Source organism: Kwoniella bestiolae, chromosome 3, assembly GCF_000512585.2.
Source record: "Kwoniella bestiolae CBS 10118 chromosome 3, complete sequence".
NCBI classification, from domain to species: Eukaryota; Fungi; Basidiomycota; class Tremellomycetes; order Tremellales; family Cryptococcaceae; genus Kwoniella; species Kwoniella bestiolae.
In genome coordinates, this window is record NC_089243.1 from 1558583 (window position 1) to 1579009 (window position 20427).

At 47.7% G+C, this 20427-nt stretch overlaps 7 protein-coding genes across 7 annotated transcripts; 3 read left to right on the plus strand and 4 right to left on the minus strand.

The window, feature by feature from the left end:
* Positions 1 to 573: 573 nt before the first annotated feature.
* On the plus strand, positions 574 to 1384 carry I302_105255 (uncharacterized protein; the record flags this gene model as incomplete). The annotated part of the gene is made up of 3 exons (XM_065870047.1): positions 574 to 789; positions 870 to 1064; positions 1145 to 1384. 3 exons carry the CDS (start codon positions 574 to 576, stop codon positions 1382 to 1384), a joined length of 651 nt encoding a protein of 216 aa, XP_065726119.1.
* A 205-nt stretch (positions 1385 to 1589) lies between these two features.
* I302_105256 (uncharacterized protein) lies at positions 1590 to 2899 on the minus strand (the record flags this gene model as incomplete). The annotated part of the gene is made up of 4 exons (XM_065870048.1): positions 1590 to 1720; positions 2246 to 2542; positions 2606 to 2683; positions 2755 to 2899. The coding sequence occupies 4 exons, from the start codon at positions 2897 to 2899 to the stop codon at positions 1590 to 1592; spliced, it is 651 nt and encodes a 216-aa protein (XP_065726120.1).
* A 693-nt stretch (positions 2900 to 3592) lies between these two features.
* On the plus strand, positions 3593 to 6140 carry I302_105257 (uncharacterized protein; the record flags this gene model as incomplete). The annotated part of the gene is made up of 8 exons (XM_065870049.1): positions 3593 to 3745; positions 3819 to 4012; positions 4134 to 4501; positions 4648 to 4780; positions 4856 to 4934; positions 5047 to 5424; positions 5578 to 5962; positions 6049 to 6140. 8 exons carry the CDS (start codon positions 3593 to 3595, stop codon positions 6138 to 6140), a joined length of 1782 nt encoding a protein of 593 aa, XP_065726121.1.
* Positions 6141 to 6552: 412 nt separating this feature from the next.
* I302_105258 (uncharacterized protein) lies at positions 6553 to 10785 on the minus strand (the record flags this gene model as incomplete). The annotated part of the gene is made up of 17 exons (XM_019195124.1): positions 6553 to 6567; positions 6650 to 6897; positions 7043 to 7405; positions 7477 to 7719; positions 7788 to 7932; positions 7985 to 8051; positions 8178 to 8273; positions 8336 to 8436; positions 8495 to 8579; positions 8634 to 8722; positions 8795 to 9025; positions 9117 to 9236; positions 9307 to 9369; positions 9423 to 9587; positions 9700 to 10017; positions 10106 to 10219; positions 10282 to 10785. 17 exons carry the CDS (start codon positions 10783 to 10785, stop codon positions 6553 to 6555), a joined length of 2967 nt encoding a protein of 988 aa, XP_019042837.1.
* A 706-nt stretch (positions 10786 to 11491) lies between these two features.
* I302_105259 (uncharacterized protein) lies at positions 11492 to 12841 on the minus strand (the record flags this gene model as incomplete). Its single annotated transcript, XM_019195125.1, has 5 exons — positions 11492 to 11525; positions 11631 to 11898; positions 12207 to 12303; positions 12364 to 12462; positions 12542 to 12841. 5 exons carry the CDS (start codon positions 12839 to 12841, stop codon positions 11492 to 11494), a joined length of 798 nt encoding a protein of 265 aa, XP_019042838.1.
* A 791-nt stretch (positions 12842 to 13632) lies between these two features.
* I302_105260 (uncharacterized protein) lies at positions 13633 to 14745 on the plus strand (the record flags this gene model as incomplete). The annotated part of the gene is made up of 1 exon (XM_019195126.1): positions 13633 to 14745. One exon carries the CDS (start codon positions 13633 to 13635, stop codon positions 14743 to 14745), a length of 1113 nt encoding a protein of 370 aa, XP_019042839.1.
* Positions 14746 to 15442: 697 nt separating this feature from the next.
* On the minus strand, positions 15443 to 20378 carry I302_105261 (uncharacterized protein; the record flags this gene model as incomplete). Its single annotated transcript, XM_019195127.1, has 12 exons — positions 15443 to 15509; positions 15582 to 16873; positions 16952 to 17875; positions 17937 to 18055; positions 18116 to 18172; positions 18233 to 18274; positions 18327 to 18493; positions 18553 to 18616; positions 18698 to 19210; positions 19271 to 19361; positions 19524 to 19877; positions 19941 to 20378. 12 exons carry the CDS (start codon positions 20376 to 20378, stop codon positions 15443 to 15445), a joined length of 4128 nt encoding a protein of 1375 aa, XP_019042840.1.
* Positions 20379 to 20427: the final 49 nt, after the last annotated feature.

Sequence of the window (20427 nt, forward strand, 5' to 3'; positions counted from 1 at the left end):
ACGGTTTCAGAAAGGGTACGATCTAATCAAGGATGAAGCAAGTAAATCAGGTTATGGTCTCATATGTTTCAGTAAGAATGAGGCACATGAAAAGCACGAGTATGACTTACATGCCAAGGGCAATATACGTAGGATAGTCCCCACAGGGCAGAACAGATCGATAGGCCGAACATTAAGATTGAGATGATGTATAGGGTCGAGCTGGAGTATGGACCCGAGGAAGGGGGGGCGAAAGTGATCTTTCGGGATTGTTGCGTGTGTGTGTCATTGGTCTTCATGCTACCAGATATTCCCACCAAAAATGGATACTTGGTCTTCTTGGTAATCAATGTCGAGCTACTATACGCGACAGCTGGATGCTGAGATTGTCCACTCTGACTGTAAGCTAAGCTTGCAACCAAGCTAGACGGGCGGTCACCTCCGCTTAATCCTTGGGCTAACATCGCACGGATCTCCTTGAACGTCATCATGAGGATACTCGAGTATCTCCATCTTTCACCCCTCCTCTTCCTACTTGGCAAATCAACACGACAAAACACTCTCATCCAAATATACAACCCCCCACAGTGCACCATGACATCCCTAGACCCATCTCACAACCCCTTCAAATCATCCGCTCAGGCAGTACACCACGCCTCTTCCCAGAACGAGAAGGAGCAGAGCACCTTCCCCGATAGCTTACCTACGGTTCATGAGCATCATCATGGTGATTACAAGAGGGCAAGGAAGGAGGGGAGGAAGAGGGTCAAACAGGCTATGCCCGTTATGCCTGATATGAGATTTGAGCAGGTACGTACTGGCCATAGCGATTCGGCAATTACATTTAGGACAGAGTCGATATATGCTGATGTGACTTCATATTACATCAGTCATACCTCCTCTCGATTCGACCATTCCTCACTCCCCGTCCTACCCCACAGGCGATCGATAAGAAAGGCGAAGTGGAAAAGACAAAACCTAGTGGGACGCTGGTAACCAGCGCAGAGGAGGATAAAGTATTTCATTGGGGTAGAGAGGTGGATGTGCAGTGGAGGAAGGTGATGTGGGTGACACTAAGGGATCAGGTGAGTCAATATCATATCTCATCTACTCTCTCTCTTTTACCAGGATTTATCTGTAGACTTCACTGATACGTGGATCGTAGATCGTTTCACCCCTTATCCAAGGTGCTCTCTGGGGTTGGGCGACGATTTTCCTAGCTTCCACCGGAGCTGTCCTCCGAGCGAACTTATATCCCGAAAGTCACGTTAGGAGAGGTAGGATCTCTGGTGGTCCGGGTGGGAAAGTTGATCAGGCCGGTGGGGGGAAAGCGGTGGGTGGGGCGGGGTGGTGGAAGAATTGGGTGGGCAGTTTCTTTGGGGGGGTGCAGACTGCTACGGTGTGATTTACTCGGATGCATGTATATTATCAGATTCAGATTCGTTGACCAGGACAATCAACGATAAACAACACAAAACACCCGGAAGAACGACTGATGATACATTGGTGGGATCTGTGGTGTTGATGCCAGTACTACATATGGTACACAAGGAAACGATTGGTTGGGTGGTAGCAACTCTACTGATTCGGATTCAATCACAGACTACTGTTCAATTAATTAGGAACGATTTATCCTTTGCAGATAGAGGGATATACTCCGCCCCTACCATCTTAGCCAGCTCGTCGAGGTCCGTATGGTCTTCTGTGTTTTGCATTCTGTGGATGTAGGAGCATGTCCCGTCTGAGTAAAGAGAGATGATGAGCAAATGAGTAGCGATCGGATCGGTCTCTCTGTGCCACAGTGCTCCGCATCCACACACTCCCTTCTCCTCACGTTCACGCCTTCTTCTCCTTCTCACCACAACCGGGTTTCCTATCTTCTTCGAACTGTCTCTCGTCTCTTGGTTCCCTACACTCCCATCCCCCGACCCTACCATCTGCCCTGCCTCCCAATCCTCCCTTCATCCTCCATCTTGACTTTGCCCCTTTCCCCTCCCAGGTCTGCCCCTTTCCCCTCCCAGGTCTGCCCCTTTCCCCTCCCAGGTCTGCCCTCCTTCCTCTCGGCGCTCTCACCCTCCCGCCCGTTTACCCTTTCTCTCCTCTCTTCTTCTCTCGTCCTCTCCCCTCCGCCATCCCATTATGCCGCTCAGCCCTTCTTCCTCCTTGTCTCATCGGAAGCTTCCAAGAACATCCGAGCAGCAAATCACAGCTCTCCGAATGATTCTACAGACACTGCTCAATCACCGTAGTTGAAATGCACACTCACCTTTCTCAATAACAACCTCCCCTCCATTCTGATCATTAGGCCCTCTGACACTCTCCAACCCATGCCCAGGACTATTCAACAAACCATGTTTGAGCGATGTCCACGTCCTGCTAAACCCTCCTCCCAACTCGGACATGTACGTCTTCTTCGCATTCGATCCGGAACCCTTCAGTGTTCGGGTGAATTGGAAGATCCTGTGTAGGTCTAGGGAGGGGCAGGAGTAGATCGGGTATGGGGAGGATGTGCGGGATAGGTATGAGGGGATGGGGGATGCGGAACCGCAGCCTATTATGTATGCTATGTGTGTACAATAGATGTCAGAATGACTTCGAGTAATGTGGGATGGTAGTGGCAACTTACCTTCTGTACCTTCAGGTAGGGATGATGGAGGGATGGATTTACCAAATTGGAATGTGTAAGCTTGACAATTGGTGCACCCTATCTCAACGATCTCATCAGCTCACACACGTAAGTACGAGTATACATACTTCATGAGAGTCATCGCTCACAGAAATGCCTGATGAAGATCAACACCACTTTCTTCCCTTTGATGAGATCTTGAAAAGTCTGTTTGTTCCCTTCTTTATCCACTATCTCGACTTTGTAAGCTTGTTCGATCTCTTCGGGGGTTAATGGCCGATCTGGATCGAGCATTGTTGTTGGGTCTTTCTAAGCTGAATTGATGACTGATTCACCGTGACCGTCAAGAGAGCTTAGTAGATGGTCGTAGAAGTGATTGAAGTGGAATGCATTCGACTGAACGTCTTGAATCGTTAGTGTTGTTAGCAGTACGAGTACTCGTAACAATCTGATCGATCGGTTGATAGGATAGGCGATTTTAGCGGAGACTGTCCCCAATCTCCTCTCTCCAGAACCAGCTTGCATACCTTTGATCTCCCTATGAATGTATTGGCCAGGCTTGAGCATCAGTAAAACACCATCTGACAGTCTGACAGGTAAGCATCATATCAATTATCAATATGCATGTACAGTTGCCGTCGCTGCAACCGTCTACAATCTACTTAGTACCAAGTGCCAGTAATTCCGGGTGTATGATTTGTTGACCATGACTGGTTTCGGAATAACAACCCGCCGATCCCCACTTGCAACTCATAACTCGGCTAACACCGTGGACTACACAACGGACCGAAGATTGTTGTTGTGCTTTTACCCTGATCACGATACCAGTATATCAAAGAGTAGGTATTGGTGAAGAAAAGTGGATTGATGTTGTACTTGAACCTATCTTCTAGCATAAGGACGGTGGCAATATCATCATCGACAAGCACAAGGGCGAAGAAGTTCACAAGCTCACGATCGCCAAGAGACAAAAAGACCCGAAGAACCATGTCCGCCTTCTCACCTCTTCGAGCAGCCCTTCGTCTTCGGACCGGTCCCGCTTTCATCGCGAGACGAAGACTTACTACTCATGCTTCCCCATCGACCAGACGGATCGACCAGAGATTGGTCATAGGAGCGGGAGTCGCTCTGGCAGTACCTGTAAGCCCCTTTACCTAGTTCTTGCCACCGATCGAGACGAGGTGCTGATCTCATTTATGTGATGCCTGTTTAGACCTACTTGTACTTGACACGAGCGCGATTAGACTACCAGCCTGATACTGTCCCGGACAAGGTGCATTCCGATGTGCCCGATCAGGTGCATGGGGCGAAGGGGGGTAAAGAGGTGAACAAGGTTAGTAGTAGGGAAGTACTGGAGAAGAAGGAGGGTGATGAATTTTGGGTGGTCATCAATGGGGAGGTGTATAAGTGAGTGTCTGCCAGAGTAGATTGGATCAAAATCGTGTGATCCTACCCAAAGCAATGTATCTCGACATCTAGATGTCAATGTATGAACAAGAATGAAGCTGACCTCCTGCTCCTCCCTCAGCGTGACGGAATTCCTAGACGAACACCCAGGAGGACGCGAAATAATCGAGAACAACCGCTCCAAAGACGTCTCATACATATTCAATCCCCGTCATCCCTCTGACCAACTCGAACCCGACAACCTCCCACCCTCAGTCATCCACATGGGTCAGCTGGAGATCGAGTCAGCCTATGAGCGCGAACAGCTAGCCATCAAGATTTCCAAATCTGAGGAAGACGAGCAGAGCCGGATCAAAGCGAAGAGAGAGGAGTACGAGGAGAAGGGACTGGGAAGTATAGTGAATATGAGGGATTTCGAACAGGCCGCTGAGGAGATGTGCTCGAAAGTTGCTTGGGCTTATTATGCTTCTGCTGCGGATGATGAGATTAGTGAGTGGCTTTGGGTCTTTGGGTATTCTGGACCATCGAGGGAAACGGCCCATCCGGATTGACTCCGAGAAAAAGACGAAGATCGCATGCCTTCTTCAAGAAGTCTTGAGAGTTGGAATGCTGATTCTATGATTTGTACATTGTAGCCAAAGAAGCGAATAACTCGGACTACAAGAAGATCAGGTTCAGACCTCGAGTGCTTAGGCCGGTGAAAGAGGTCGACACGTCAACCAAGATATTGGGATATGATAGTACAATCCCATTGTGGATATCGCCAGCGTAAGTCCAATAGAGACTAAATGACATGATCAGATCATATGGAACTGATCTGATGGGGTTTACCTAATTTTGCAGTGCCATGGCTAAACTTGGTCATCCCGATGGAGAAGTCAACTTGACGAAAGGTGCAGCGTCAACCGGTATAATACAGTGTGTGAGTGGTTTTTGCGGTGCATATCCCATCAATCGTATAACTTCCGGTCAACACTTCCAACAGCGACGATATCGGCATCTTATCACATTACTGATACAACCCCACTCAATAGATCTCCTCATTCGCCTCCTGCTCCGTCGAAGAGATAACCTCCGCCCGCCAACCCAACCAACCCCTCTTCTTCCAGCTCTACGTCAACTCCAAGCGTCACCTCGCCGAAGAGGTCATCTCCAAAGTCAATCGCCTAGGACTCAACGCGATCCTACTCACTGTCGATGCACCGATAGGAGGAAAGCGAGAGAGAGATATAAGGGCGAAGGGGGAGTTCGAAGCTCCCAAGACTGATGCGTTCGATAAGCAGGGTGAAACCAAGGGAGTGGCAGAGGCGATTTTCTCAGCTGTGGATCCGGATTTGAATTGGAAAGACCTGAAATGGTTGAAGGAGAGGACGGAGTTGCCTATTATTATTAAGGGTGTGCAGACTGTCGAGGTGGGTTGTACTTCCTCACTAGATCTCGACCTATATGACACGATGGTCAAGACGGTGGCCAACTGCCTCACAAGCTCTGATCACTGGTATCATACTTCCATCACAGTGTAACAGGACGGGACATATGCTAACTTCTCTACTCCACAAATACAGGACGCAGTACAAGCCTACAACCTCGGCGCAGACGGTGTGATCCTCTCGAATCACGGCGGCCGACAACTCGACACAACCTCCACAGGCCTCTCAACCCTCCTTGAAATCCGCCAACACGCCCCATACCTCCTCAGACCAGCTTACAGAACACCCACCGGGCCCTCACGCGAATTAGTCGAGAATCCCGAGTTGCTCGTGCCGTCCGTTCCGGCCGGGGAAAAAGCGACAGAACGGAAGTTCTCGATCTTCGTTGATGGGGGGATTTGGAGGGGAACAGATGTCGTTAAGGCGCTGTGTCTTGGGGCGGACGCTGTGGGTGTTGGGAGGGGGTTCTTGTTCGCGCAGACTGTTGGTGGAGTCAAAGGTGTTGAACATGCTGTGAAGAGTGAGTGATAGACTGCTGACTGATAATCTGATTTCGAAAGAGGAGTCTCGTCGAGGCTTACGCTGATACGTTTCATGTGCATTCAGTCTTCGAAAGTGAGATTCAATCTACGATGAGGTTGCTCGGTGCGAACAAGCTGGAAGATCTTAGACCCAGTATGGTGGATATTGTAAATTAAGTATCAGTATCTCGGAAAGGGATAAAAGTCACTGTGAACTGGCATACTTCATCTGATATCTCCATATGATATCATGCATAGGATTGTGGGCGGAATGACGGTGTGATTGGTGTCTGTTAGTACTCAGGCATGACGCATTGGGACAACGACAATCCACCTGTCGCTACGCCTTACCGATGCCGATGCAGCTGTAATGGTGACCCCACACTGATTTTGGATTGCTTGGAGTCGAAGCAGGTACTTGATCACGTTTCTTGTGCTTGCATCCGATAAAAAAGCTTGAGCATGAGCATCTGCATAAGAGGTGACAACAACATTATAACGCTATATCAAGTGAATATCTACCACTCATCCGTTATTCCACACGATGCAACGTTAGAGTATCACCTACACAATCAATTCAAACCATGAATTATAAAGGTACAGTCTACACAGTCAAAGACATCAGCATCACCATCTCATCATGTTCACCCAAAAACAGAAACAGATCTGTAGAGCCAACAACCCACCTCAACAATCTCAATCAACCCCCTCCCACTCCCACTGCGCGCTACAACCCCCTGCCCAAACCTATGTATCGGAAACACCTTCATACCCTTCTCTTCAATTACCTCACACACCCTTCCAGAGGTTACATCTCGAACTTCGGCTCTACTGTGTGATTCGTCAAATAGTAGTAGGTAGGGTTGTTTGAATATCACATATGAGGGAGTGAGGTTCCAACGTAAGAACGAGCCTTTTCGAGAGACTTCGCCGACTATATAAATGGAATTGAGTAATCAGATCAACACTGTAAACTTGCTGATTTTCTTACCGTTTTGGGTGAGGTTTAGGATAAAGATTCGTTCGTTTCATGGAGAAGGATGTGCAGGGTAGATATCATACAGCCCTACCACACTCACATTTAGTCACCCAACAAGCCCCCCACTCATACACCAACAGAAATTCGCTCTCATCAACCTGCCACATAGCCAGAGGTTTCGACCCACTGACCATCCTCACTACCATCGCTCTCTCAGGTATCTCATGCGGGAAAGTAGGTATGGAGTTGTAAGTGGGATTACCAGGTTCGGCAATCACAAAGGTCTTCTCAGTTACGACCGAAACCGTCTGCCTGAAGAATGATAGGTCAGAGGCATAGCCTGGTACGGTTATATTTCCGAATGAGCGGAAGGAGGGTAGGCCGTATGATGTGGAGGACAGGAGGGGTTCGTAGAAGTACAGGGAAGTTTGATGGGAGTTGCGAGAATGGACAGCGTAGACGACTAGATCAAAGCAGACAGCGAAGATTAGCATGGGATCTGCGAAGGGGGGAGAGAGGAGAAGGCCAACTCACCAAGTAATCTCCCCTTGGTCACTCCGACTCTGGCGAACGCGATATTATGTTCCGGCACACTCAGCCTCTGACCTTCCAATCGACCTTTGGCAATCCACGTATCAGGATTAGAGGTGGGTATCATATCTCTAAGATTATATGCTAGTAACGAGCCAGATGAGGAGACAAGAAGCCAGCCGAAATCAGGTACGATCGATACCATGCTAATGTGGCCGGAACTGAATTTGATGAGTTCTCGGAAGGCTTTAATCATAGAGTAGCATCAGCTACACATCTCTGTCGAGTCACAAGTTGCGCTAGAGCTGACTCACTCTTCGAATCTCTTCTCCACCCTAGCCATACACTCCTGCTAGTGGCAACAGCTATAGTCTCCCGATTATGCCATGCGAAGGTATCTGCAGCCATGATAGGATCTCTGATCTCAGGGGGTACAGTGATACTGTGTATGGCAAATGTCTATACCTCCTGATCAGAGATTGTCTCGCAATATGGCCAACATCTCACTCACTCGATTACCCTCGATATCAAATTTACGTAGTGTTTTAGCACCTTCGATCTTCTCCTTCCATTCCTCTCTGCGAAAAGTCAGTCAAATACTCTCTATGTTGCTTCATCAATGCAGCGAAAGCTCACCGAAGGCCTTGAGTACTATCACAAAAATCAGCGTTGTTTCTAGGCGTGGGAAGGATTGGATCACTCACGCCGTACATAGCGTATATGTCCGCCCGTTGACACCGCTCGACGTGGTGATCGTGAAAGGAAACATCAATCTCTCAGGTTGGAAGACCGGTTCGAGCCTAATGTTTGAAACACCTATTCAGCTGAGATTGGTCATTATAGGTCTGCCAAATCAGCTCACATATGTCCACCGGGTTTCCGCTGATACCGAGTCACACTATCGTATCGTCTTTCAGGCACTCCATCCGCAGACATCAGATTAAGGAAGTCGAGATGGATTGGCTGACGGTTGATGAGCTTCTACAATCATACTTAAGGCGAGAACGGAAGAGCAGCTCACTCGTGATACCACCACATGTTTACCATTCTCTTCGTCCCTGGTCAAGAGAAAGTAATTATCCAGTAGAATTGCTCGGAGGTCTTGCCTACAAGCCGCGATTATCATCAGTTGTAGCCTTTATTTGGTGCGAGCAACTCACCATCCATGCCAATTTGTCTCGCTTCTAACTCTCCTGAAAACATACCCCATATGTACCAACGTCCGTTTAGGATCGGCTATGTCGAGTTCCTGTGTCCAATCAAACTGTCAGCTTTCGGCCAAATCGAGCCATTAGAATAGTGGAAGTCAGGCAATACTCACGATCACCTCTCCTTTCTTGAACAACAACCTCTCAGCAGTATTCCAAAGCTTAATCTTATTCTCCGCACTCTCAATCCCAGGCTGAGTAGATTTCACCACACCCTGCAAAATCTCCATAGCAGTGGGTATATCCTCTTTATCAGGATGATCGGCCGGGGTAACTTTGTACAACGCTTCGAGAACTAGGAGGATACGTGGAAGACGAGTGACGGGTCGGGAGAGGAAAACGGACTAGATAAAGATCGATCAGCTTCAGTGTCACATGACATGTGATTAAGGATCCGGAATCATCGCATTGGGGGAGATGGGGGGGAAGACTCACGATATCCCTTCGCCTGGTAAGATCATAGGTATTTCTCTGTGACAAGAACGCCCTGAAAGGTGGATTTCTCTCCTGTTCTCTTCGAACTCTGGCTTCTGCGAAGGGGTAGTTCTTCATATACTATCACATCATGTCGCAAGATCAGCTGATAAGATTTCCCAACAGGTGGATGATCTACGAGCCGACTGACAGATTCGTACAGCTCCACAATCTCCAATAACGTCCCCAGCAGTATATCCGTAGCAGTAGTCATCTACACTATGAATTAGCATAGACCAAGCTGCGCTGGGCAGATCAGCAACGTACCAATGGCCATTCATGCCTTTGTCTCTCCATCAGTCTGCCCAACAACCTCACGTGGGCGTGGTATATCTGCTGGGAAGTACTGAACACCTCTGCGATGAATGCGTGAAGCCTTGATTCGGGCGAGAGTAGCGGTGGATCACAGTCCCGTAATGGTTGGATGAACACCTAACGGATGGCACCCATTGTAAGGAACATTGATAATCGTAGGAAAGTAACCCTCATTCGGCATGAGGCTTGTAGATTTCCTCGAGAATTGAGAAAGCGCGTCCGAACTCACATCACAAACAGTCTTCATATCCCTCACATACTCCCTCTCACCCTTAATCATCTCCCACCATAACCCCTGTCTCTTCAGTTCTTCTTTACTTAATGAATCGCTCAGTGTCCTATCGACCAGCTCGTACCATTCCGGATTTGGATTTCTCAGTATCCCCGATTCAGAGGGCGTGGGAAGTACAGGTGAGAGCGGCGCGGCGTGAGAGTTGGTGGATGGTGTATGGCCGTGCCCTGAGTCGGAGGCTGAGGTGCTCTGGTATGCTAGGAGCATAGCGTAGGAATCGTCTGGCAAAAGCTGAGCGGGAGGAGAAGGAGCGGTCTATCACGCACCGAGCACCGGGTCAGCCGTGACGTCGTGCGGCAGAAGCTAGCTCAGCTGATACCGCAGACAAGGATGGGACACTTACACCTGCATTCTCCAGCAGCTCTGCAACCTCATTTCCCGGTGTGGTATTCTGGAACGTCTGATTCGAGCGTATTCCGCTTCCCGACCCCGATAAATCGCTTTGCGACACTGTCGGCTGAATACATCTCCAAGTCAGCTTGGTCAGTATAACTTCAGATGTTACTAGGTGTATCTCACCGTGGCTCTCAACCTAGCACTTCCAATGAAACTAGGATCCACCCAACTATACGCATCAACCCGTCCATCATCAATATCACTTTCCTCCTCCCATTCTACCTCTGCTCCGTCTACCGATCCATCCTGACTCCTCGTACTTCCAATCCCTACTTGGGGCGTATCGCTCGCCCGTCTAGGCGATTGGTCCGGGTGTACTCTAACCCTTGAATCCTGATATGGTAGACCTTCTAGAGTGGCGTAATCATACATTCCATCGTTGTGGCCATTGGTTTTATCCGTATTTGTGCTAATGCTGGTTTCAGCAGTCTGATGTTCGTCTGCTTCTGCACTGCCCGTCCCTACTTTCCGCCTGGCGTGAGCGGCCAGACTCCACGGACGGAGTTTCTTCAATCCCTTGGGTTTGGGCGATGTCCGAGAGGAGGACCCATTGAGCGAGGAAGTGGATGAGGAGGAGCCGAATGTGGGGTTTGGACGAAGGTCATTATTGGAATGTATTGTGGACATCGTGCGTGCGTTTGAGGTGTCGATCTCGAAGGCTACACTATGCGTCGGTAAGGGGGTGGTCGAGTATCCTTCGGGATGAGACCAAGACGTGTGCGTGTGTTGGCTTCGAACGATGGTCGATCTTCATCCAGTCTTTCCCATGAGTGAATAGCAAATAATGGATGGGTTCATGACTATTGTTATGACAGAAGAATGGGAATAGGTTATGTTCTCAACAACTTGCTAACAAGCTAATAAAAGCTTAAATATGGGCTATGTCGTCACACGAAGAACAAACATTACGAGATAAGTCATAAGTCTAATCAGTTGTTGATGTGCTATGCCACCCGATTACAAATGAACCCTTAACGTTATTAGGAAAATCGGGTCTATCCAGCGGGAATAGGACTTTTCCGAGACATAGGGTGACAACCATTATCATACACTCACTACCTGCTGAATAGATGAACCAGGTAGGTGTTGAGTGGTCTCACCTTCCTGCTCACTCCGGAATGTGTAATATTCGGCGCAAAGAATCTGGACTGTACATGTTGGAGGATGCTCTATGTGCAAGGCTTGGATTCCCATCGCGGACAACAACACCGGTTAACCTGTCAGGTAACAGTCGTCCAATTGCGGTGCATATGTCAAGCAACTTTACAAACGTCCAAAATAATACCAAAATTTCGTTGCTATCTACGGTCGCGAGTGAATCTCTGGAAGATCCCTAACCTCTGCCAACGAAGGGCATACCAGATGCACTATATCATCAAGCCAAACGTCAGCATCGCCTTCTTATCTCTTCTTCTTTCTCTCCCCACACGCAAGGTGTACCTCGTAACGTGCAAAGTGCGACCTGAACTCACATGATCTCCAAACTCAAGATGTCTACCTCCTTACCCAAACCCGCGATGAATCCCACAGTCTTAGCGACATTCTCAACGCTCATCATCGGTTCTTTCTTGATCGAGCCGTCTGCCTGTAATGATCCGGAAGAAACGTACGATCCCATCGCAGTAGATGCATTCCCAATATCGATCTGCGAGCAGGTGATGTTGTATTTACGTCCGTCGAGGGAGGTCGAGCGGGTTAGGCCCGTTATGGCGTGTTTGGAGATAGTGTAGGAGGTGTTATCTGTTGATGCGGGTTAGCTTATGTAAGGGCTACACAGAGAGCAGTTTATAGCATGATCTTGTAGAAAGAAGAAAATGGATGCGGGCGGAGAGGAGGGGTAAAAGGAATTGACAGGACGAACGAGGCGGAACAGGATAAGAAGGCGGAGACGGGGAGGGAGGGGAGAGAGGGGAGGAAGGGGACAGGCGGAAGAGGCAGGGCGAACCAAAAGAGTCCGATGCGAGTGAAAGGGAGGTGGAAGAACAAAGCAAGTTGAAAGATATCCACGCAAAGTCTCCACTCTGCACTGCCCTGAAGAATCTACTCACTTGGTCGAGGTGCAGTAGCTGAGATACTTCCGTTATTGATGATCCTACCTCCTTGGGGGGATTGCGATTTCATAATGTTGAAAGCGAGTTTAGTGAACTGCAGGCCAAATTACGTTAAAATAAATAGCGAGCACCGCAATTCAGAGCACGAACTCACCAGAACAGCCGACATGACATTTATATCTAGCACCTGTCTGAACAAGCTCATATCTTGATCTTCAAACTCTCCATCCGATTTGTAATTTACACCTGCGTTCTATGTATACGATGGATGAACAACACAAAATGTTAGTAGAATTGACCTTACAGAATATCCCACGGTGAATATAGCCCACGTTGAAAATCAGATCCAACCTCCCATACTTCTCTTGAATAGTCTTTTCCAGCGAATTTACAAACTCCTCATTCGTCGCATCTCCCGCAGCGACCTCCACGACAGTACCAGGTCTCAGCAATTGACCAGTGGCTTCTAATTCCGCCTGTCGTCTTCCTACAAGCACCAAGACCAGCTGTTCTGGGTGAGTTTCCGAGGGGAAGATGTTGGATAGGTGGACGGAGGTTGATCGACCTATTCCGGCTGATGCGCCTGTTATGAGGATTACTCGTTGGTTCTGGGCTGGAGCTGGGGCTGACATCGCTGTTGGGCTGATCAATGATGTGTTGAGTGTGGACGACCTAGGTTTATCTGATATAGTTGTTAACGATGTCAAGTAGTTAGTATGTCTTGAGCAAGTAACTTTGGTGGATATCTGGTTTTCCCATGTTGTTGTACGGAAGATACGGTCCGATGATCCCACTGTAATCAGCTCCTCTCACTCCTCCTTATCACCCCACGGGGCTGGACCACACACTAGCTCTCCTTATCACTTGGTCTACTTCACACACCAATGCCACATCATTGCCTTTCCCCACGGCGTTATGCGGTATTTCCAGAATTACCTTGGCGCCTGATTTTATTCGATACACGATGAACATTGCTTGATCCGTGCCTTGACCGTGTTGTTTACTTTTGACACCATGCGCTGTCCACGTGCATATGCTACACTATATGTGACTTGTGACTTTGCATAGGGTGCAAGTGTGAGTGTGATTGTGAGTGTGGGTGAAGAAATGTTCGATGTTTCATTTCATGTTGTTACATTCTCATTCAGATCAAACGTATAGAAACACGAGATACACAGTGTACAAGTGTACAACTCGTACTCGTACAGCTGGACCCTAAGAGGCTGATCCACAAATCTTGTTGATCTCTCCACCTCTATCTCTGACAAACATCATATATCATACTCTTTCGAAAATTAATCATATCATAACATCACTCACTAGGCCAACGCCGAACTTTCTGATTATTCAACCTCATCAATTTTGATTCTTCCCCTCGACCTTCTTTTCCTACGATCCAGTAGCCCATAGTCAGCCCCCCACCATGCCAGTCACCAAAAAGAAGGGAACTCTCTTCGCAATCTACGCAGATACACCCGACCGACCTGCCTCGGCGTCATCCTCCTCATCATCCCTCTCCACCAAAGCGAACCCTCTACCCAAATCACCTTCCAAGAAGACCTCTTCATCGGGTAATGGCTCGAGAAAAGCTTTAGGGTCATTACAGCCCAAAGCGATTGATCGGTCTATCTCAAGCACATCAAGCGTAAAAGGTAAATCCAGCGAGGCGTCAAAGCCAAGATCCAAGCTTGTATATGAAGATTCCTCTGAAAATACCATTAAACAAGTCAAGTCAACCTCTGATATCCCATTAAAATCCAAGACCAATCAACCTCGTGTCAAATCGTATACATCAGTATTCCAAGATGAGAACGCCTCTTCCTCTTCCATCCAGCTCACGTCCTCCAGATCGACCACCAAAACTTCGGTCGGTCCCTCACGTAAATCCGCACCAACCCCTCTAGCTCCTTCTCAACCTATCAAACGATCTCGTGACCTCCTCTCTCCACTACCAATCACGGCACCTACTACATCTACCAAGACCACATCAACTACGACGATAGTGAGGACGGACGATCCCTCTGAATCGCCTGCTAAGCGTAATCGAATAACCGTCGAATCTACCTCTACGCCAGTAAGAGTAGGACGTAAAGAGGTAATAGCAGATGATAAAGAGAATGTCCCCCCACCACCAGATTATTCACCCATAACAAGCGATTCACCTGCATCGCGCACTCGATCGAAGATACGTGCGTTGACTCTTTCTACCTCAGGTGGAAGTCCCCTACGATCTCGTCGAAATGACACTGACACCGACCGAAGAGTCGGTAGAGTGGAGAAGCTGGTGGGTGATGGGCGTGGTACCCTGAGCTTGAAGAAGGGAAGGGAGTTGTCGAATTTGATAAATGATCGATCGACCGAGGAGGAAATCAGGACGTTCAAGCCTTCTCCCATTAAGGGGAAGAGTACGAAAGGCGTGGAAGTGGAGGTGGAGATGCTCGGTGATGTTAGTGAGGCATATGGTGCTGAGAGGGGGAATGAACCTGAGGGGTTTAAGAGTCAACGAGTGAGTGTTGAATTGGTTTTAATCAGATGAAACTGTAGTACTGATTTGATTTGAAGCGATAATCTTGCGTCCGGTTCCGCCATCAGCGACGATCCTCATCTAATCTCACGTCAGCTTATACGGTTCTTTACGATCCCATAACGATACGAACCGAACGATTTGTTGCATTACCCTTTTCTTTATCTATTCACTCTGCAACGAGTATTCAAGTCTTACTATCATATCATACACATACACTCATACACATATACACATATACCCCTTTCTTGGCTACTTTGTCCCTGTTTTCCAGGTGCAGCTACTTTGTTGATCGTTTATCTCCTCTCCTCTTCTCGCATATATCTAGTAGTATATCCATCTTAATGATCTCATGTTTTAATGCAATACATATCATGTCTATCTATACCTTTTTTGCACTCACTGACGGAAGATCAGCTATTAATCATTATATTCATATTATCATCGTCATCATCTGAGATCGTTATAGATATGAAAAGGTATATATAATATGCAAGATCATGCGTTTGATTTCCATTCAATTTAAAGTAATATCTATACAAGTCGTGTAAATCTAAGATCTAGCATCTACCATACGGGGCAAGGCAAGGGCTGCAAACACCCAACGTCCATTGTCCGAAAAAAACATTAAATTTTGAATCAGCATATTCCAACGCCTCGAAAATCCCATCTATCATCTAAAATCTTGTCTATATCATTAATTCTCCAATCACACATACACCGCCCCAGCAAATATAGCAGGACGATGATCCGACCTCCCCTCAAGTTGTCGCATACTAACCCGCACCCAAGCATCAGCATGTATATCATCGTCGTTTTACGTCCACAGTGAGAAATCGCAGACTCACCCAGCATCATCAATAGTTCCATAATGGAGACACCTTACCTCCCCCCTTTTCCATCGTTTCTCAGGAAGTTGTTCAATCGTAACCATCACCTCATTATTATTATTATTGTTGTTAGAGGACGAACGATGTAACCATCCGGGCAAATCTTTAAGGAACCTTATAAATCCATTCTTATCGCTTTCCCTCTCTCTGTCCTCTCCTCCAGAGGTAGGTGCAGAGGGGTGCGTGGAAGTATGTATAGTAGTCGTTCGATGTATCGTATTCCCATCGTGGGTGGTATTGTTCGAAGATGACGAGGAATGTAAGAGATTCCGAAGTGGTTTATGATCGTTGGCGGTGGTAGGCGAAGAGTTCGAAATGGTGCGTATCCTCTTATCATGATCGAAAATCCTCAAGGAAGATTTTTTATCTGGACTGTGATTTGGTGATCCATGTCTGGAGCCGTGATTATGAGTATTCCCATCACTCATCCTTCCTTTCCTCTGCTCTGAGTTCTTGCTGCCATTGATACCTTCAATCCCCACCGAATCGGAATTACTCCTCTTCCTCTCACCTCTGCTCCCATCCAGCAACTTGAGTCTATCCACCGTAGGCGAAATGGGGGAATCAAATGTGATCTTGTTGCTATGACTTCTCTCCGGTGTGGGGTTACCGCTCGTACCACCCATTATTCCATTCGACGAGGGCAATACTCCAGAGGCAGAAGCAGGTCTGTCAAGTAATTTCGGTCTTGAGTCTCCAGGTGCACTTCCAGATCTGATCATCCCAATCCCGTTCCCAAGGGAGGGTATCAACCTCGTGGGACTTCTTGTCGGAGGTGCCGAGTTATTCACGAAGAAATGATGTTTGCCCTCTCTAGTAGGTGACGAGGTAGATGATCGTAAGGGCGATGCCTTCCTGGGCAATGGTATCAATCCTTCTCCACCCAGATTGTGGTTTGTCGGTGATATATTCGGAGAATCAGGTGGTGAAGCCACAAACGAAATATCATTATCATTATCTACAGATACCGAAGTCGAGGTGTCCGTGTGATTTCGGGGAGGTGTGGAAGTCCCATTCGCGTCGGGAGAAGCTGATGTGCGCATTCGTAAATTCAAGCGATCGGATGGTCCAGGATCCATAGATGCCGTTCGACCCATCTGGAGTTTGAGGTGTCCACCAAGGTTTGACAGGGCATTTGAAAGTCGGTGGAATGGAGTGTGGGAGTCAATATGCAGTTCTATGGATTCAGGTGGCGAGGGATCATCCTCGGGATCAGGTGTTATATGAGATTTCCATAGAACACGATCACACTGTCGGAGAAGACAATCAGCATGAAGCCGGTACAGCCCGAAGAATCAAAGGAAATTTAAGAAAGAATGGCGACCTACCCAACTGGGCACTCTCTGTTTCTTGGAAGTATCATAGACCCCCTCCCTCCTATCAATCTCATCAACAACCTCCTCTTCATCCTCGTCCTCACCGGCATTAACATCTCTAATAGATTTATTCGACATAGTCCTCTTCATAATACTCAACCTCCGAGTGAACACCTGCGGGCGTTCTTTATCCCTAGGTGGAGACGACGAGTAGCCACTGTCCGATCTATTGGCATAATTCGGAGGAGCTAGTCCATTGGACGAAGGAGACGGTACACCATGCGCGTCCTCGTTCGAGCCGTCAAATCTGGATGAGGTTGACACTCTCCTATCTCGATCTGATCCGGTCGGCGTGGAAGGTCGATCAGTATCGGGTTGAGAGGCGAAACTGGATATCGACGTTCTCCTCGAATCGTCAATATAATAATTATCCTGGTGATCTTTTCTCCTCCTGACGGATATCTTCCTTTTCACGCTTGTTCGTTTGCCTAGGCGCCTACCAGATGGAGGCGTGAGTATACCATCCATCTTGACCAATCCTAGGAAATGCCTGGTCTTCTCCTTCAAGGCAACTTCGAATGGTCGATGTTGATGGTTCTTGTATGTCATAGGCATATCATCGGAATCGTCGTCTATGTCCGTACCTGCACCAGAGGTATACCGACTTGACTCGAAAGACCTTCTGGAGAAATCCGCTTCTGTCATCTCATCATCACTTCCAATCGTCCGCTTCAATTGCTGATCCGCGAAGGAATGATCCACATCATCTCCATCGCCCTCGATCTCCTCAATTGCATCACCTTCAGGCACGTATGAGAGGTTCTTGGATACGTTCACACTACTGCTCATGTCGAATGATGCGGCAGATGCAGATGACTTGCGACGTTTTAAGGTTTTCCGTATCTCTCGATTGGTGGCTCGGACGCTCTTCCATACCTAGATTGTCACGACTTGTCAGTTCTACTCTACTCGACTCGATCGACCAATCATGACTCACATCGTATTTGAAGGTACAAGGGAAATTGATTGGACCCTCCTCAAAGCCTGGGAAGGGGTTCAGATTCGGATCCTTCATAGCTAACTTGAGCTGGTCCCACGTGAGGAGTTCGGAGTATTCTACGCAGAGTTAAAATGTCAGCCAAGCATTCTGAAGTTCTGCTCCGAGAGCCTGCTCACTCTTCTGCTCAATGAGCCAATCTGCGTGTAAACGGGAAAGCTCAAGACGGAAGTTTACTATATGTCTCTCTTATCAGCTGACAACAAACCAGTATCGCATATCCGAGTAGGACTTACGATCTCCACACCAAAATACCGTATCAAATCGATCCGTTATATCTGAATTATTCACGTAAGCTACGACCATGTCTTTTCGCTTGGTCCAGCTCACCTTCCGCAGCTGCTCTGGGATCATCTTTAGGCAAGAAGCAATCCAACCTCAACTCCGATTTGATCTTCGCTATATTCGATAATCGAGCATGCATTCGACCGGTATGAGCAGCAAGGTGCGAGTTGACAAACAAGAATCGATGATCGGCAAGCTTGAGGCTTATTCCGCTGGTTAAAATGCTTGTAAGCTAATGTCTTGAAATGGCGATGATCGAAGGGCAGCTTACATTCCACCTTTATTGCCTACTCTGCCGCCTGCCAGACCAGCAGTAACAAGGTCTTTATCCAGTCCTACGAATCGAGAGAGTCCTGATCAGCTTCTGACTCTATTCGCACCGAGCTGGGGTTGGCTTTGAGGAGCTGACGGCTCACCTTGTATCAGATCTTCACACCCTTTATATACATACACACTCAGATACATCCCCAACAATCTCTCTTTGACCACATGCACATAACTTCCATTCCCCTGATTGGTAGATTGTATCTCATCGTTCGGAATGATTATATCAGGTCTCTGCATCCTCTTCTTACCGGCATGTGATGGAGAAGGATTTGTGTCCTTATGTAACTGTTCGGTGGCGGACTCGTCGATATCGCTTATAGAGGAAGAAGCAGAGGAAGATTCGAACGAGGATCGTGATCTTGCCAGTGGCGAGGGGGATAATTGGAGATTTGGTACATTTAGGATTGGTTTGGGAGGGATGGTGATTGGCGCAGTAACTGGGGTGATGGGTGCAGAGGCTGAACGAAGTAATGAGGGGTGAGTCGGGAAGGCGGAAGGTGGTGGATGGGGTAGGAAAGGTGTATCTCTAGGTACGGGCGAGGTTGAATTGTAGGATGTGGGAATGGGATCCGCCGTTCTTGCGTTGGGACCGCAAAAATAGTCTATACCATGACGAAGCAAGTTAGCGGTCGAAGAAGATGGCGAACCAAGGATTAACTCACCATCGAGCATCTGACTCCAACCTTTGGAGGCAGGTTGATTCCGATGTAGGAACGGTGTATGAGGAGTCATAGGTGAGTTGGCCCTTGATCTCTGGTCAGACGAATCTTTCGGTACATCCTCGTCACTCGAGTCATCTTGGTCTGCCGATCGGGATCCTGCATCATCTCTATCGACATCGAGAGTATCTTTCCTAAGTTTGAATTCAGGTCTTGCCTTTTCTTTGCTCTTGTTGGGTTTCTCCTTGTCTTCTACTTGATCATGGTCTTTAGCTTTATCCTTTTCAATGTCCCAATCTTCTCCCTCTTTCTCTTTCTCTTTCTCTTTCTCTTTTTCTTTTTCTTTCTCCTTTTCCTTTTCCTTTTCCTTTTCCTTTTCCTTCTCTTTCTCTTTCTCTTTCTCCTTCCTATGCCTCAGCGTAACTCCTTTCACCAACCCGCCACCCAAACCTCTAGGTGCCCCACTCAGCGTGGGGCATTCTTGTCCAGCAACAACCACTATATGATATGGATGCGCATTCTCCACAGGTAGTTTCGGTATATCATCGGTGGGCGATTCAGGTTGATAAGGGGGAATTTGACCGAATAATACTGAGAGATCGCCTTTGGGCTAAAACAGCCAGATACATGACATATTAGACCTATCCTGTTATGCTGAAATGGGTTGACTCACCAAAGCATCACCCATATTCCAAGTTACCATCAAAACCTTTATCGCATCTCTCTGTCTAGTCTTCGGTATAGTGATACTCTCCGCCGTGCTCTCCAAATTCTGATGGTTGTTATTATTACTGCGTTCATGATCTAAAGGATAAGTCTTGGATTTGATGAATCCTTGACTCGTCGATGTATGATCTTGATCTTGATCACGTTCGATCTTTATGTGCACTTCTGGTACTTCCTTGTTGGAGTGTGAAATTCGAGAACCACGCCGTGATCGAGTTGGCGAAGAGGGTCCAGCTTCTTTCTCATTATCGTTTATAGGCGGAGTCGTGGAAGGAGTGAACAAAGCATGTAATCGAGTCTTGACTCTTGATGAGGCGTCATTATCTTCGGATGGGGTGGAGGATGAGTCTGCATTACGGCGGAGTAGGTGGAACCGACGAGGCATATTGAAAGAGTGGTGTGAGGTAGAGGTACTGGTGGCGATCTCAAGCAAA